The sequence below is a fragment of the Amphichorda felina genome, assembly GCF_050947745.1.
Source record: "Amphichorda felina strain 45539 chromosome Unknown scaffold_9, whole genome shotgun sequence".
Lineage (NCBI taxonomy): Eukaryota > Fungi > Ascomycota > Sordariomycetes > Hypocreales > Bionectriaceae > Amphichorda > Amphichorda felina.
This window is the reverse complement of record NW_028145041.1, coordinates 2,182,400-2,195,803: the sequence shown is the minus strand read 5'-3', so window position 1 is coordinate 2,195,803 and position 13,404 is coordinate 2,182,400. Positions and strand designations below refer to the sequence as shown.

The window sequence follows — 13,404 nt, the reverse complement described above, 5'->3', positions numbered from 1 at the left end:
GGCTTCCCCATAGACCCGAGACTTTTTAATGGACCAGGGCACAGCGCCACCAGGGTACTCGGTGGGATGGTCATGGGGCACATTACTCTAAGTTTGAACGGAGAGGTCGGAGAGACGTGCAAAGCAGCTGGGTAGGAAGAGGAACCAGAACCCACTCAAGCAAGCCACCGTATCCGATGGTCTGGGGATCTATCTAGGGCAGCAGGGACGGCTTCGCCAATTGAGGATCATGGTGGACACTGCCAAGCCTGGGGCCCCAGGCCCACATGGAAGCGCCCACATGGATGTGCTTTAGTTGGGAAGCTGGGAAGCTGAGTAGCTGGGGCGCCGGGTTCGGGGACGATTGAAACTACTCGAGGAAGTTTCTCGGGGACTGTCTAGTGCTCCAGGTCGCGATCATCGCTGGGTGGACTCGGACGGTGGATGCGCGGTGGAAGTGGCGCGGCGTTGGCCATGCAAATACTACCAGGTACCGATTTACCGGGAATTGCCCCGGCTAATGCGTTGGAGACGAGCGGGGAGCTGAGGATATTAGGCGGGGAAGGGCGGATGGGGTGGTGGTCCGTGGAAGGATGGATTAAGCGATGGGTGGGTGTGGTGCTGCTGGTGCATGGTGGAGGGAGAGGCAGGGGCACTGCCCAACAGCGATTACGACGTAAGCAACTGTCCCCAATAATACCTACCTACTTACCATATTAATGGTAGGGGCAGATGCGAAGTGCGTGGGCAGCCACTGCCGCAACGCTATATTTGTATCCGTACCTCGAAGAATATCAGAGAAAGTAGAGCGGATTGAATCTTAAGAGATTCCTTTTCTTCTTCCTTTTCTTCTTTCTGTTATAATATGTATTGCTACTGTAGATTCTCGCGAAGAGGTTGTATTCCACATCAACTATTACGCAAGGTCCATTTGTAGCTCGGTCATGGCCACATGAGGTCGCTCCTCCCCTGCATTATCACCATTCGGGGTGCAGATTTAGTCCCCGCACCTCGTGGTTTGAATGAAGGGATGAATCAGTTGCTCCCCACCTTCCTGACTCAGGTCGATCATGTTGCACGCTGCGCTGACTGGCGTTGCCGGCTTGCCTTTTCTTTGCTTTATTTCCAGCGATTGTCCAAGAGCCCCCAGCCTGGCCTAGACCGGTCTACGGGGACGACCTATGACGAGTAATCAATCACCTGATACTGGCACCAACATCAAGCACTATCTGGTATCGGCGGCCTACCCATGGGGTCCCGTCCCCATTGCTGACGCGGCGACCATCGCCCATCGCCCAAGGCCTAAGGCTAATGGGCTAGCCATAGTGACGCCAACGCTCTGCTTCGCTCAACGGCCCCGAACCCCGTCGGGGTCCCGGCCGGATGACCAGTTTTTAATATCTCACGTTCCATGGCTTTCCGCCAAGCTTTCCGCCTGCTTCAATAAAGGAGTTTTACATTGTTTCGTATCGTCAATTGCTGCCCTTATGCCCCTCCGCTCGTCCTATTCCCTTTGTCAACTCTCAACCCCCCTCTCTTCTAGGGTCCTCAACTCCTCCTCCCCCAGCGGGGTCGAAGCCATAGTAAAAAAGAAAAAGAATTACCTGGCAAAGACAGGGGGTTGTTTGTCCGCTAACAACGGCAACTCTGCAATATACGTGTACATAATGCTTCGCAACGCCGATCTCGCAATTGATAGTATATCATGACGAACCCTTTATTCGGGGGCCCCCTCTATTATTCCACACCCCACTCATGGTCGCTGTCCCGCACGTATGTAGACAGGCCGAGCACGTCCTTTGTCTTGTTGGCCTTGACCTCACCATCGCCCAGGAAGGCAAATCGGTTTCCGTACCGCCATCGGATATCGTAGTCTTCGAATCGGGGATCCTTGATCGACTTGAGGAAGTGGATGGTCTATTGTTGCCAAAAGGGTCAGTCTCGGAGAAACTTAAACGAAACTTAGACGGGAAGAGGGGGCGCAATCAATCATATTGAGGATGGCGTCTGCAGGTATCAAGCATATCTAGTAGGCGTGACGGCATTGCTGGCACACGTCACGATGCGCCATTGGGGGAAGGGGAGAAGAGGTGTTGATGATGGAAGTAAACAGACTGCATGGGGTAACGCAGGCTGCGCGGCTGCGCCGGGGGGGGAGATCGCTCGGTGTATCCGTAAAACCACAGCACTTACAGGGCCAGGCCACAGGTAGATTCTGTTCTTGATCTTGCCGTCCTTGAACCAACTGCGGCATTCTTCTTGGAAAACGGTCGTCTTGTGGAATTCGTCAAAGTGGGTATAAATCTCGTTGAGTGCGTCCTGCTTGACTGCGATGGAGCGGATGTTGTCGTGTTGAATCTTTCTCATCATCTTGACCGAGTACTCGACCGTCGTCTCAATAGATGGCAGCAGAGTGCCAGAGGACCATGTGGCACCGGGACCCTACGTTAAGAAGTGTGTTAGACACGAGGGGTCTGATTGGGAGTTACAAACCCTGAGCTCTGTGTTACTCACCACAATCGTGTAATAGTTGGGGAAGCGAGGCGCCGACACTCCCATATAAAGGTTGATACTATCACCCCAGTCCTCGTGGATAGTCTTGCCATGGCCGTTAATGAGCTTAAAGGCCGGCTTGAAAGCAACATTGAAGCCCGTCGCGCACACGAGGATGTCCATCTTGTGCAGCGTCCCGTCCTCGTTGATGATGCCCTCAGGCACAACTTTTCTGATGCCACCGTAGACCGGCTCGACATTAGGCTGGACAAGGGCCTCAAGGTAGCCGTCACCGGGGGAGATGCGTCTGCACCCCGGTGACCACTTGGGGATGATGAACTCCTTGAGCTTCTCGTGGCCGGGGCCCATGCGGCGGTTCATCTCTTCAGTAATGACCTTTCGGAATGTGTCGCTCATATCGCTCCCTTGCTGATACATGCCAAAGAGACTGTTGATCTCGGCTTCGATGCGCTTGCGGAAGTCCAGGTGGTAGGCCGGGTCATCGCGGAACCTCTTCTTATCCTCCTCGGTGAAGGTGTACTGGCGGTTTCCGGGCTGGTCGTTGGTGTCCCCTTTCCTGAGATCGGACTCGAGGACGCCGCCTCCAAAGGGCGGAGAGATCCATGTAGAGGAGCGCATAAAGACCTTGAGGTCTTTGACCTCCTTTTGGAGCTGCGGTACAATCTGGACACTGCTTGAACCGGTGCCAATAACCTGTCTCATGTCAGACTCGGGCCTATGGAGGGGGAGGACCGGGAAGACCGGGAAGACCGGGAAGACCAATAGTGACTTACACCAACAGTTTTTCCCTTGAAGTCAACCGAATGGTCCCAGGCGGCCGAGTGCATCTTGGGGCCGGCAAAGTTGTGAAGACCCTCAATGTCGGGCCATTTCCAGTTGTTAAGGATGCCGGTGCCATTGACGAGCACATGACACCAGTCCTGCCAAGTACCCTTGGTCACTTGGTCCTCAAGAGTCAGGCTCCACATGCCCTTATCCTCGTCCCAGCGGGCCTCGAGGACCTTGGTGTTGAGCTTCATGTATTGCTTGGAGCCATACCTCTCGGCAAAGTCCTCAAAGTAGCGCCGGATCTCTTCGCCGTACGCGAAGTAATGTGACCAGTTGGGATTCGGGTCCCAGCTGAAGGTGTAGAGGTGGGAGGGGATCTTTCCATGTTAGCTCCATGTTCCCAAAGACTCCGAGATGAGTTGTGGCTTGGACTTACGTCGCAAGCAACACCGGGGTATGTGTTCTCGTACCACGTCCCGCCAAAGTGAGGGTTCTTGTCAAATAGGGTCAACTCCCAGCTTTGGGGAGTCAGCATCTTCTCCATCTTGTGTGCCAGGCAAAGACCTGACGCACCCGCTCCGATACATGCCACCCGGAGCTTGGTGGGCTTTGAGTGGTACTGCTTGAGGAGGCTGTAGGGGGCATTCTGGGGCACAAAGGGAGGGTACGAGAACTCCATGTGGTCCGGGATGGTTTTACTCTTAATGTGGTCGCCATCCTGGGGGAGTTTCTTGCCATGGGCCGCACTGGCGGTGCCGGGTACGGCGTCTTCGGCGTGGGGAGCCATTGTGAAGCTGGCACAGATACCGAGGGGAGGGCGCAACTCAAGGACCGAATGGGCGGAAACGTGTAGGTAGCCAAGAGTCAAGAAGAGAATGGTGCACGCTATTCAAGTAGATATATTGGTCCCTCTTGGGTGTACTTGGCGGCAGTTCTTCCCACGGCTGAGTTTCACGAGACAACTTGTTGCCCGCCCCATGCCTCCGGTCCGCAATACTCGTATGATCAATGGGTCAGGAGGACAAGTGCATGTTGATTTCCGAAACTTCTGAGACAGGGATATCAGGTATGCCGGCACAGGCTCACTGTGCCATACAGGACCTGTCCAGCAACCAACAGCCCAACACTCCATCGGGGATACGCATTTCCACCGTGCGCGACACGCCGGGTCCAAGTCCGGCACGAGGACGTGGGAACGCCGAGCCAGCTCCCCGAAATAATTCCCTGGTGTATGTGGAGCGGAAGCGAGTCGTGTTGGAGCTGGCGGTGTGACCTTTCTGACCTTGGGAAGATGAAGTTGAGTGCACCTGGGTAATATTTCCCGAGGGGGCGACAATGCGGAGAAAAGTTCCAGGTGACAACCAGGGCTCCAGGAGATCTAAGGCAGGCGCAACCAGTGGTTAGCTCTCGGCCAAAATGAACTGCATAAATTTTATGGTCTCTTGGCTTGGAATTGCTAAGGGATGTTGGCGTCCTGTCTATACCTACTACAGCATCATCATTGTTGGGGCGGGCAATTCTTGCCCCTGAACCGTCCGTCTATTTACCTCTCCGCGTGCAAACTGTGATCAAACTTTGATCAACGACACGAAAATAATTCAGCAGCTCCTAATTCAAAAGACTATCATGGAATTAATTTCAGCATGTGCGGGTACAGCCGTGGTGCCCCTGAGTCTGCCCTGGACCTTTTAGGGATCTGCTTGACGCCATGACTACACCCTCTCCGCTTCTCGTGTTTGCCTGCAACGATCAAGCTTGATGGTATCCGCCATATTTTTATGAACGAGACAATATCATTCATGCTCCTGCTTGCCCCTCCCCCGCATCCCTTACCTCGTTCTCGGGGTGTGTTCTTCCATGAGCTTGGCAGATTAAGCGTTCTAGTATGAATACTTGTAAAGCCGTAGGCGTATACATAGCTGAGGCGCAAGTTGGGCAACTTAAATGTGATCGTGGTTGAGTTTCTGTTTTCTTCTTGTTGTTGTTTCTTTGTACCCATCTTAAAGTCGAGTGCGTGAATCTAGAGTCTGAATCACACATAATTTGCCATGGGCCCCATATCAAGTACCGTGGCTCCCAACCACGCACTCGTGTTCGGTATGTGGTAAACAGTAGCTGGGGTCTCTTGTCTCTGATTGAAGACAAACTAATCAGCACAAGGCGCGCTTAGATCTTTCGACGAGGGTGTTGTGCCTTGACAGGGCTCTCCGCAGTCATATTTCTGGCCATCATTGACTCGCAGCTAATTAACTTACACGAGTGTACATGATGTGAGGATTCATCGAGTGCTGGCTAATCGAATCGGACTATGGTCTAGTACTTCGAGTGATATCTCGTAGCCACCTTCTCCAAGGTATCGTACGACACTTGGATATTTCGACCGTCGAGGTGACGTGTGGATAATAAGACTGGTGTGATCAATGGCTGTGGAAGACGTCTTCCAGGACCCCTCGTTGCCAAGACCGGAGTATTTCATCTTGTTACCGTGAGACGCGCCTCGGCATACACCAACTGGATTCGTACCCGCTTCTCCCACATTAAAGCACTTCGCCGTGCCACGGTACGAGAATAACGGTTGGAGCAGCACCCCGGTACGGATACACAGCTGCAAATACCCGTACGAGTACGAACTGATATTAAAAAAATCAATCGCACATCTGCAGATTGACAACCAGCCGAAGTTACTGTAGCCGCCGTCGTCATGAGCACCCCTTCACCTCAGCCGTCGCTGAACGGCCCTGCCTACGCCCACATCCCGCCGGGAATCAAGGCCAAGCTGCGGCCCCTCGCCATCCAGAAGATCCAGGAAATCTATGACTGGGTGGAAAATGAGTGCATCCCCCGCGAGCCCGTCATGGAGGCGCAGCTGGAGGCGAAGCAATGGGCCATGCCGCCCGTGATGAGGGAGCTCCGGGAGAAGGCCAAGGTCAAGGGACTATTCAATCTGTTCCTGCCCAATACCTTCGAGGAGAGCCCTGGCCTGACCAATGCCGAGTATGGGTGCATTGCGGAGCTGCTGGGCCGGTGTTACTGGGCTGCCCAGACCGTCAACTGTCACGCCCCCGACACGGGCAACGTAGAGCTGCTCGCCAAGTACGCCAATCAGAGCCAGAAGGAGAAATGGCTACAGCCTTTGCTCCAAGGCAAAGTCCTCAGCGCCTACAGCATGACGGAGCCAGCCTCAGCTACGTCGGATGTGAGTCTTGTCCAAGTCGGGCATGTTTGAAGACGGCCGTGCTGACGAAGATGGGCGCAGGCGACAAATGTGGGTATTCGAATCACGGAAGAAGGTGATCAGTATGTAATCAACGGGAGGAAGTTGTACGCAAACTGCCTCTGGAACAAGGATGTGGCCTTCTACATCCTGATGGGCCTGAGCGACCCGAATAACCCTGACCCGTGGCGACGCCATTCCATGTTGATTGTCCCCGCCGATACTCCGGGAATCACCCAGGTCCGGAACCTCACAGTCCTCGGTAACTTTCTCCAGCTCCCTTTTTGCTTCTTTCTAATTTCTGCTAACCGTAGTTAGGCTATTCTTGGGCTCCCGAAGGCCATGGTGAGTATGTGTATGATGACGTTAGGGTGCCCAAAGAGAACCTTATTCTTGGCGAGGGTAGAGCCTTTGAGATTGCACAGGGAAGGCTCGGTGGCGGCAGAATCCACCACTGCATGAGGTAAAGGAGCTTATCTCATGGCCTCCTTGAACCAAAGCTAACAACCCACAAGACTTCTTGGTCAAGGAGAGCGTGCCTTGGAACTGGCCATCATGCGCTGCAAGGACCCTCGATTCAAGCCGAGGGGGAAACTCATCGGAGACTTCGACTCCAATGTTGAGAGAATTGCACAGATGCGACTGGAGTTGGATGCCATGCGCTTCGTGGTGTATAATGCCGCCGAGACCATCGATCTGGTAGGCCCCAAGGTCGCCAGGCGGGCAATTGCGCAATGCAAGATCTTGGTGCCGTCAACTATCGAGAAGCTCGTTAATGAGTGCATGCAGCTCTTTGGAGGCCAGGGCGTTACCCAGCACACACCCCTTCCGGTAAGCCAGCACCCCTCTAGTCTGCTGACGCCTCCTCCAGTCCCGATGCACGCTAATGTTGAGTAGACACTGTGGGCGTATGCCCGGTTTGTCAGACTGGCGGACGGTCCCGACAGCGCTCACAGGCACCAGGTAGGGCGTGATGAGTTGAAGAAGGCTGCAGTTGTCACTGAGAGGCATCAGAAGTATAACCGCTTGGCTAAGGAGTTTGCAGAGAAGTATGGGGAGAAGATCCTGATGATGCCCGAGGATTCCCTCTGATACAAGTCTGAATTCATCCTTCTGCGTCAACATTCGTTTTCTGGACGATTACCGCTGTGATAATATTCCTCGATTTGAAAGACTTGTCTGTGTTGTTGTATGTGTCTTTGTCTCTAAATGGACGCTTACCTCTATCCCACAAAACTGGACCGTTTCAATACGACAAGGCGACTGCCATATTGTCCATAAGTTGTGTATCAAGTGTATCCACGTCTGGGTTAAGAAAACCAGCTTTACGCTTAAGGGGGATATCTCTCAGAGTTTCCGTCTGTTGTGATCCAACTGCTTGGCCGCCCCGTCTTTCTGGCCATCCGCCTTCGCCCGAGCCTCGACCTGGCGACGACGTATATCGGTACTACTGATCTTTTCAGAGAAATCACCCGGGTCTGGCGCGTTCGTCTCGCCGTCTTGTTCACCTTCACTGTACGCGCTGAGCACGTCTATTTCGTACAGCTCCAGCTCCCGCCAGCCCTGCTCGGCCCTCTTCTTGTTGACGGCGGCGCCGCCGGCCCGCGTCTCAGCGGAAACGACAATGGCATCAATGTCCTCCTCGGTAATAGTAGGCCCGTACACGTCTGCGATTCTGACACACCTGACAAGGAGCCGATTGTCGCAGAACAGAGCACGTACCTCTGCGCTGTCCCCTAGGACCTCTTGGTCTTCGGGGAACAGCGGGGAGGAGAGAATTATGGAGAGGAAATCCAGGACTGACTGAGCGCGAGCCGGCCAGAGTTCGAGCTCGGAAGCGAACTTTTTATTCTGCAGGAGAGCATCGCTTGATATGCCTATGATGAGGGATGCTCGCTGGGATTCCGACAAGTTGGGACCGGGCAAGGCAACAAGCAGCGCCGAGGCCTGGACGAGCAGTTTATGGCCTGCATGGAAATGGTCAAACGTGCCAGCAAGAATGACACTCCTGTACCGTCGTTCGGCCTCGCTGCCCTGTGTGGAAGCGGCGTCGGCGGGTGGATTGTTCAAGCTCAAGCCCCCCGGGAGAGCAACGAGCTGGTTCTGGAGGATTGTTTGGAATCGCTCGGCGGTCTGGAGGAAAGTGGAGAGTAGATCGTAGCCAGCTTCTGTGCTAGAGTGGAAGACGCTAGCCCAGCGCTGGGGTCTGGTAGCAAAGGTGCCGAGGTCGAGGACGGTGGTATCGTTTGGCGGTGGGACACGGTCAGCGGGATATGCGCGGCCACGGACGTGGTCTACGAGGACAACGGTAACATCGGCGTCGGACGAGGGAAGGGTCGCCTGAACGGTGGCAATGAGGGAGTAGAGGCCAGCAAGAAGGGACTGGAGGGAGGGCCACTTTAACGGTAGGAAGGGTGCGGCGATGGCGACAACGAGATGCGATGAAGTCGAGATACGAGATATGACGGAGCTGAGGGGTTCGCGGTAGGCTGCACTGAGGGCCTGGCGGGTGTGCGGGAAGGGGAGAGAGGGCAGGAGGAGGAGCGACGATCGAGAGTCGGTGGAACTTGGAATTGGAGTCATGATGTCTCGAGTATCATGGTGTGTAGGGTGGAGGGTGGCTTGAAGTGATATGTAAGGAGATGAAATCCGATGAAATCCGATGGAATGATGGAATGGACTCGATGGGAGGGGGCGGGGGTTGGCGGGGTTTGGCGAAGGGGGGGGGGGGCTTTGGGATTTGAGCTGTTACCGATTCCAATTCCGAGGTCCAGCATCTGACCAGATCACGGGGCCTGCACCTCTGCACCATGTCATTTTCCTTCCATTCTACGCCCCAACTAAGGTAATTAGCACTTAGCGCTCCAACTGTGTTATTGAAGCTACCGGGTATGCGACAATGGGGGACCGTTCTTTCGGACCAAGAATGAGGGTCCCGTGTCCTCTGATCCTCCGATCCCCCGACCTCATCCCCAGACAAATCTAGCGCATGGGCCCTGACCAAACGCTTCGATAATGCATCTCGATGGGCCTTGGCACCCTCTGTGGAACTCATGACGGAGTTAACAGATTCATCGCCGCGTCTTCCCCCTAAAGTCCTGCCGTGGCACTTAATATGGCACAAAGGGCTACTATGTAACGTAGGTGTGCAAATTGGGTGACGATACTCCCGGGACTTGGAATTTCGCGTGCCCCATCCCCTTGTAATCCCTGTAGTCATGGCGCCAGTTGCGCCCACCGCCTCCTGACTCGGCTGGCCAAGGAAATCGATACCCCGTCCATACTCCCCAAGTGGGTTGATACATGGGGTCAGCATTACGTCCGATGCTGTACACACAGGAATCCCCTCCCCGATCTTACAGTACAGATGTGGGCGAAGAGAGAAGACCCGGTGTTGGGGTTTCGTTGGACATTGATAGGCTGGGTGTTCCGAGGTGAGCCAATCTTGGCAAGGAGGCTCATATAAGGAGACAGACATCTGGCATAATGTCACCCTTAGTGGTAACCCAAAAAACGCAACCAAAATGGCCTTCACATTTTCCTGGAGCAAGACGAACCTGCCCAAGCAGCTGTTCATTAACAACGAGGCGAGTATTGAATCGTGTTCCCCCCAAGCACCTCCCTCACTGACATCTAGTAATAGTACGTCGACTCGAAGAACAGCAAGAAGCTCGAGGTCCACAACCCCAAGGACGATAGTGTCATTGCTGACGATGTCGCCCTGGGAAACGAGGATGATGTAGAAGCTGCTGTGTCCGCGGCCAGCGCCGCCTTTAAGACGTGGAGGAAGTCGACAGCCAAGGAGCGACGTGACTGCCTGCTCAGGCTGGCCGACCTCATTGAAGCTAACGCTAGCACACTGGCTGAGCTCACTCGCGTCTCCCTGGGTGCTCCCTGGGCTACCTTTGGTTCCTTTGAGGTCGGCCTGGCTGCCGAGGGGCTCCGCTACTTTGCTGGCTGGACTGACAAATTCGCCGGCGAGTCGTATCCGCAGGAGGACGGATTCCTCAAGATTACCCGCAACGAGCCTCTGGGCGTGTGCGTGGGAATCATCCCCTGGAACGGCCCTCTGGGCAATATCGGTACGCTAGGCGCCCTATCATGCAAGTCCCATTGCTGACTCAATCAATGTAGGCATGAAGGCTGGTCCTGCCTTGGCTACCGGAAACACCTTCATCCTCAAGCCTTCTGAGAAGACCCCGTTCTCCGCCCTAGCCTTGGGCGCCCTCATCAAGGAGGCTGGCTTCCCTCCCGGCGTCTTCCAGATAGTCAGCGGTGATGGTAGCACAGGCGCCCTATTTGCCAGCCACATGAAGGTCGGCAAGGTAAGCTTCACCGGTTCCACGGCCACGGGACGCCGCATCCAGGAGATGGCTGCCAAGTCAAACCTCAAGCGCGTCACGCTGGAGCTGGGCGGCAAGAGCCCCGCCGTCGTGTTTGACGACGCCGACCTCGACAGCGCCGTGGCTTGGTGTGCCAATGCCATCACTTCCAACACGGGCCAGGTCTGCTTTGCCGCTAGCCGGGTGTACGTCCAGGAGGGCATCTATGACAAGTTTGTGGCCGGCTACCGGGCGGCCATGGAGGCCAAAGCCCTGGGCGCTGGTGACCCCGACAGCAAGGAGACGCTGCTGGGGCCTCTTGTCGACAAGTCGCAGTATGAGCGTGTCGTCGGTTTTATCGAGCGTGGCAAGGAGCAGGGCAAGCTCCTCGTCGGTGGCAGCCGCATTGGATCACAAGTAAGACGAAAGTTCTGTTCTCAAAAAATCTCTATTGTTCTAACCGTATCGCAGGGCTTCTTTATACAACCGACTATCTTTGAAGGCACTGCCGACGATGCTGAGATTACCAAGGAGGAGATCTTTGGCCCTGTTTCGGTGCTCAACAAGTTCAAGACGGAGGAGGAGATTATTGCGAAGGCTAACAATACGCACTACGGGTTGATGGCCGGTGTTTTTACCCAGGACATCAACAAGGCCCTTCGCTTTGCGTCCGACGTCGATGCCGGGATGGTGGGTATCAATGCTATCAGCATGGCCTTCCTCTCTGCGCCCTTTGGTGGCAGCAAGATGTCGGGCATTGGGCGGGAGAATGCCGTGGATGCTCTGCGCATGTTCACGGAGAAGAAGACAGTCTTTATTAACCTGACGAAGCCATAGGGTAGAAGGGGGGGTATTTTGTTTTAGCACAATGCCAGCAGCGCTATCATGATGATGGTTACTTATAAATCAACATGAACTATACGATGCTACCCATGACAACACATCTGGTCTCTGATTTAAGTACAAGCATGGCATGGCCAAGTCGGAGACAATTGTCAGGCAGTCAAATTAGAAAACTAAAACGATATTTCTCGGAGTTATTTACAAAGCTAATAGGAGGGCTATAGACGCGACAGTCGTCCTGCTGCTAGCCTGGCTGCACCGTCCACCGAGATGTCGACGCCATTGCTGTTCCAATTACTGTCAGTAATTGAAGCAATATTCAATATTATTGTAAACGCTGTTGACACTTACACGTAGGCACCGGCTCGTGAGCACAAGAAGACAGCCACACCGGCAATGTCCTCTGGCTCTCCAAGCCTCCGCAGGGGATTATCATTGCTCAGCGACTCCTCGCCGCCGAGGTTGCTGATGAGGCCCTGGGCGAGCTTGGAGGGGAAGAAGCCCGGGGCGATGACGTTGCAGGTGATCTGTCTGGGGCCAAGCTCGACGGCGAGGTTTCGGGCGAGATGCTGTGTAGGTGTTAGAGCTTAGGCTCGAATGGAAGCTGCCATTGGGTAACTCGTGGGGTTATGTAACTGACATTGGCGGCGGCCTTGGAAGCCGAGTACATGATGGTGCCGTGCTCGCCTACATGTGGCACGTTGACGCCGGCCGTGGAGCTAATGACGAGGACACGAGCAGGGTCCGACTTTGTGCCAGCGGTCTCGAGCAGTGGTAGAGTTCTTATACAATCAGTACTACTATTCAATTTAAATGAATATGGGAGGAGTTGAGGGTGTAGTATTACTTTTGCACCAACTCAAAGACGCCGCGCACATTGAGATCGAGAATCTTGACCGAGCTGCTCGGGGGCGCGTCCTCGAATCTCGACCCCCAGGCAGCGCCGGCATTGCAGACGAGAATGTTGAGGCCCTTAGCTCCTACCAGGCTCTCGACCTCGCCGGTGAGGCGGACAATGTCTTCGGAGTTGCCGACGTTGGCGGCGATGCCCACAGCCTTACCACGGATGCCCTCGAGGGCGTTGAGGCGGTCGACGGCCTGGTCGATGCCATTGGGGCCCCCGCGCTTGCGAGCGGTGATGACGACGAGCGAGGCACCGGCGCGCAGGAAGGCCGTGGCCATGTGCAGGCCGAGGCCACGAGAGCCACCAGTGACGAGGGCCGTCTTGCCCTGGAGGGAGAAGAGAGAGTCGAAGTTGTTGAGCTGCGACATGGCGGCAGATTCACTAGATTCGAAATACGGCGTAGTACTCGTACGTATTACGGATACTAGGCAATTACATCAATAAGACAAAAAAGATTGGCCCCGTTGCCCCCCAATCTGAGGCCTGTCGACGGGTGGAGGGCGCAGGACGAGGTGGAGAAGCAGAGACATCCGGGGTCCTTTTCTCTAGCCGTGGCTGCGGCAGTGATCTGATCATTTCTGATGTCCCGATGGAGACGATGCAGCCTGGGCCCCATATATCCAATAATTCAATTGTATATCCGTCCTCCCATGCATGCAGGCTGTGATTTGCCTACGTACGTAGTAGTACCCCGCGTGTTCTGTCTTGACCTCGGGCCAAAGCTATTGCCCGATGATGGATGGCATCGGTGAGCACTGGGCAGTGTCTTGACTTGCCTGCCGAACACTCCCATGGCTCCTGCTCAAGCAGGTTCTTTATTCAGATAATTTGACCTAGGTTGAAGTTCTGAACTGGCCTCC

At 54.8% G+C, this 13,404-nt stretch overlaps 5 protein-coding genes across 5 annotated transcripts; 2 read left to right on the top strand and 3 right to left on the bottom strand.

Moving 5' to 3' along the window:
• Positions 1-1,716: 1,716 nt before the first annotated feature.
• On the bottom strand, positions 1,717-4,048 carry ACO1O0_009261 (flavin-containing monooxygenase; the record flags this gene model as incomplete). Its single annotated transcript, XM_083198612.1, has 5 exons — positions 1,717-1,896; positions 2,173-2,421; positions 2,494-3,186; positions 3,267-3,638; positions 3,698-4,048. The coding sequence occupies 5 exons, from the start codon at positions 4,046-4,048 to the stop codon at positions 1,717-1,719; spliced, it is 1,845 nt and encodes a 614-aa protein (XP_083046347.1).
• A 1,914-nt stretch (positions 4,049-5,962) lies between these two features.
• ACO1O0_009260 (uncharacterized protein) lies at positions 5,963-7,567 on the top strand (the record flags this gene model as incomplete). The annotated part of the gene is made up of 5 exons (XM_083198611.1): positions 5,963-6,457; positions 6,518-6,737; positions 6,794-6,820; positions 7,005-7,306; positions 7,439-7,567. The coding sequence occupies 5 exons, from the start codon at positions 5,963-5,965 to the stop codon at positions 7,565-7,567; spliced, it is 1,173 nt and encodes a 390-aa protein (XP_083046346.1).
• Positions 7,568-7,822: 255 nt separating this feature from the next.
• On the bottom strand, positions 7,823-9,058 carry ACO1O0_009259 (uncharacterized protein; the record flags this gene model as incomplete). Its single annotated transcript, XM_083198610.1, has 1 exon — positions 7,823-9,058. The coding sequence occupies one exon, from the start codon at positions 9,056-9,058 to the stop codon at positions 7,823-7,825; it is 1,236 nt and encodes a 411-aa protein (XP_083046345.1).
• A 941-nt stretch (positions 9,059-9,999) lies between these two features.
• On the top strand, positions 10,000-11,634 carry ACO1O0_009258 (Aldehyde/histidinol dehydrogenase; the record flags this gene model as incomplete). Its single annotated transcript, XM_083198609.1, has 4 exons — positions 10,000-10,076; positions 10,139-10,557; positions 10,610-11,214; positions 11,269-11,634. The coding sequence occupies 4 exons, from the start codon at positions 10,000-10,002 to the stop codon at positions 11,632-11,634; spliced, it is 1,467 nt and encodes a 488-aa protein (XP_083046344.1).
• A 353-nt stretch (positions 11,635-11,987) lies between these two features.
• On the bottom strand, positions 11,988-12,912 carry ACO1O0_009257 (uncharacterized protein; the record flags this gene model as incomplete). The annotated part of the gene is made up of 3 exons (XM_083198608.1): positions 11,988-12,209; positions 12,281-12,403; positions 12,517-12,912. 3 exons carry the CDS (start codon positions 12,910-12,912, stop codon positions 11,988-11,990), a joined length of 741 nt encoding a protein of 246 aa, XP_083046343.1.
• Positions 12,913-13,404: the final 492 nt, after the last annotated feature.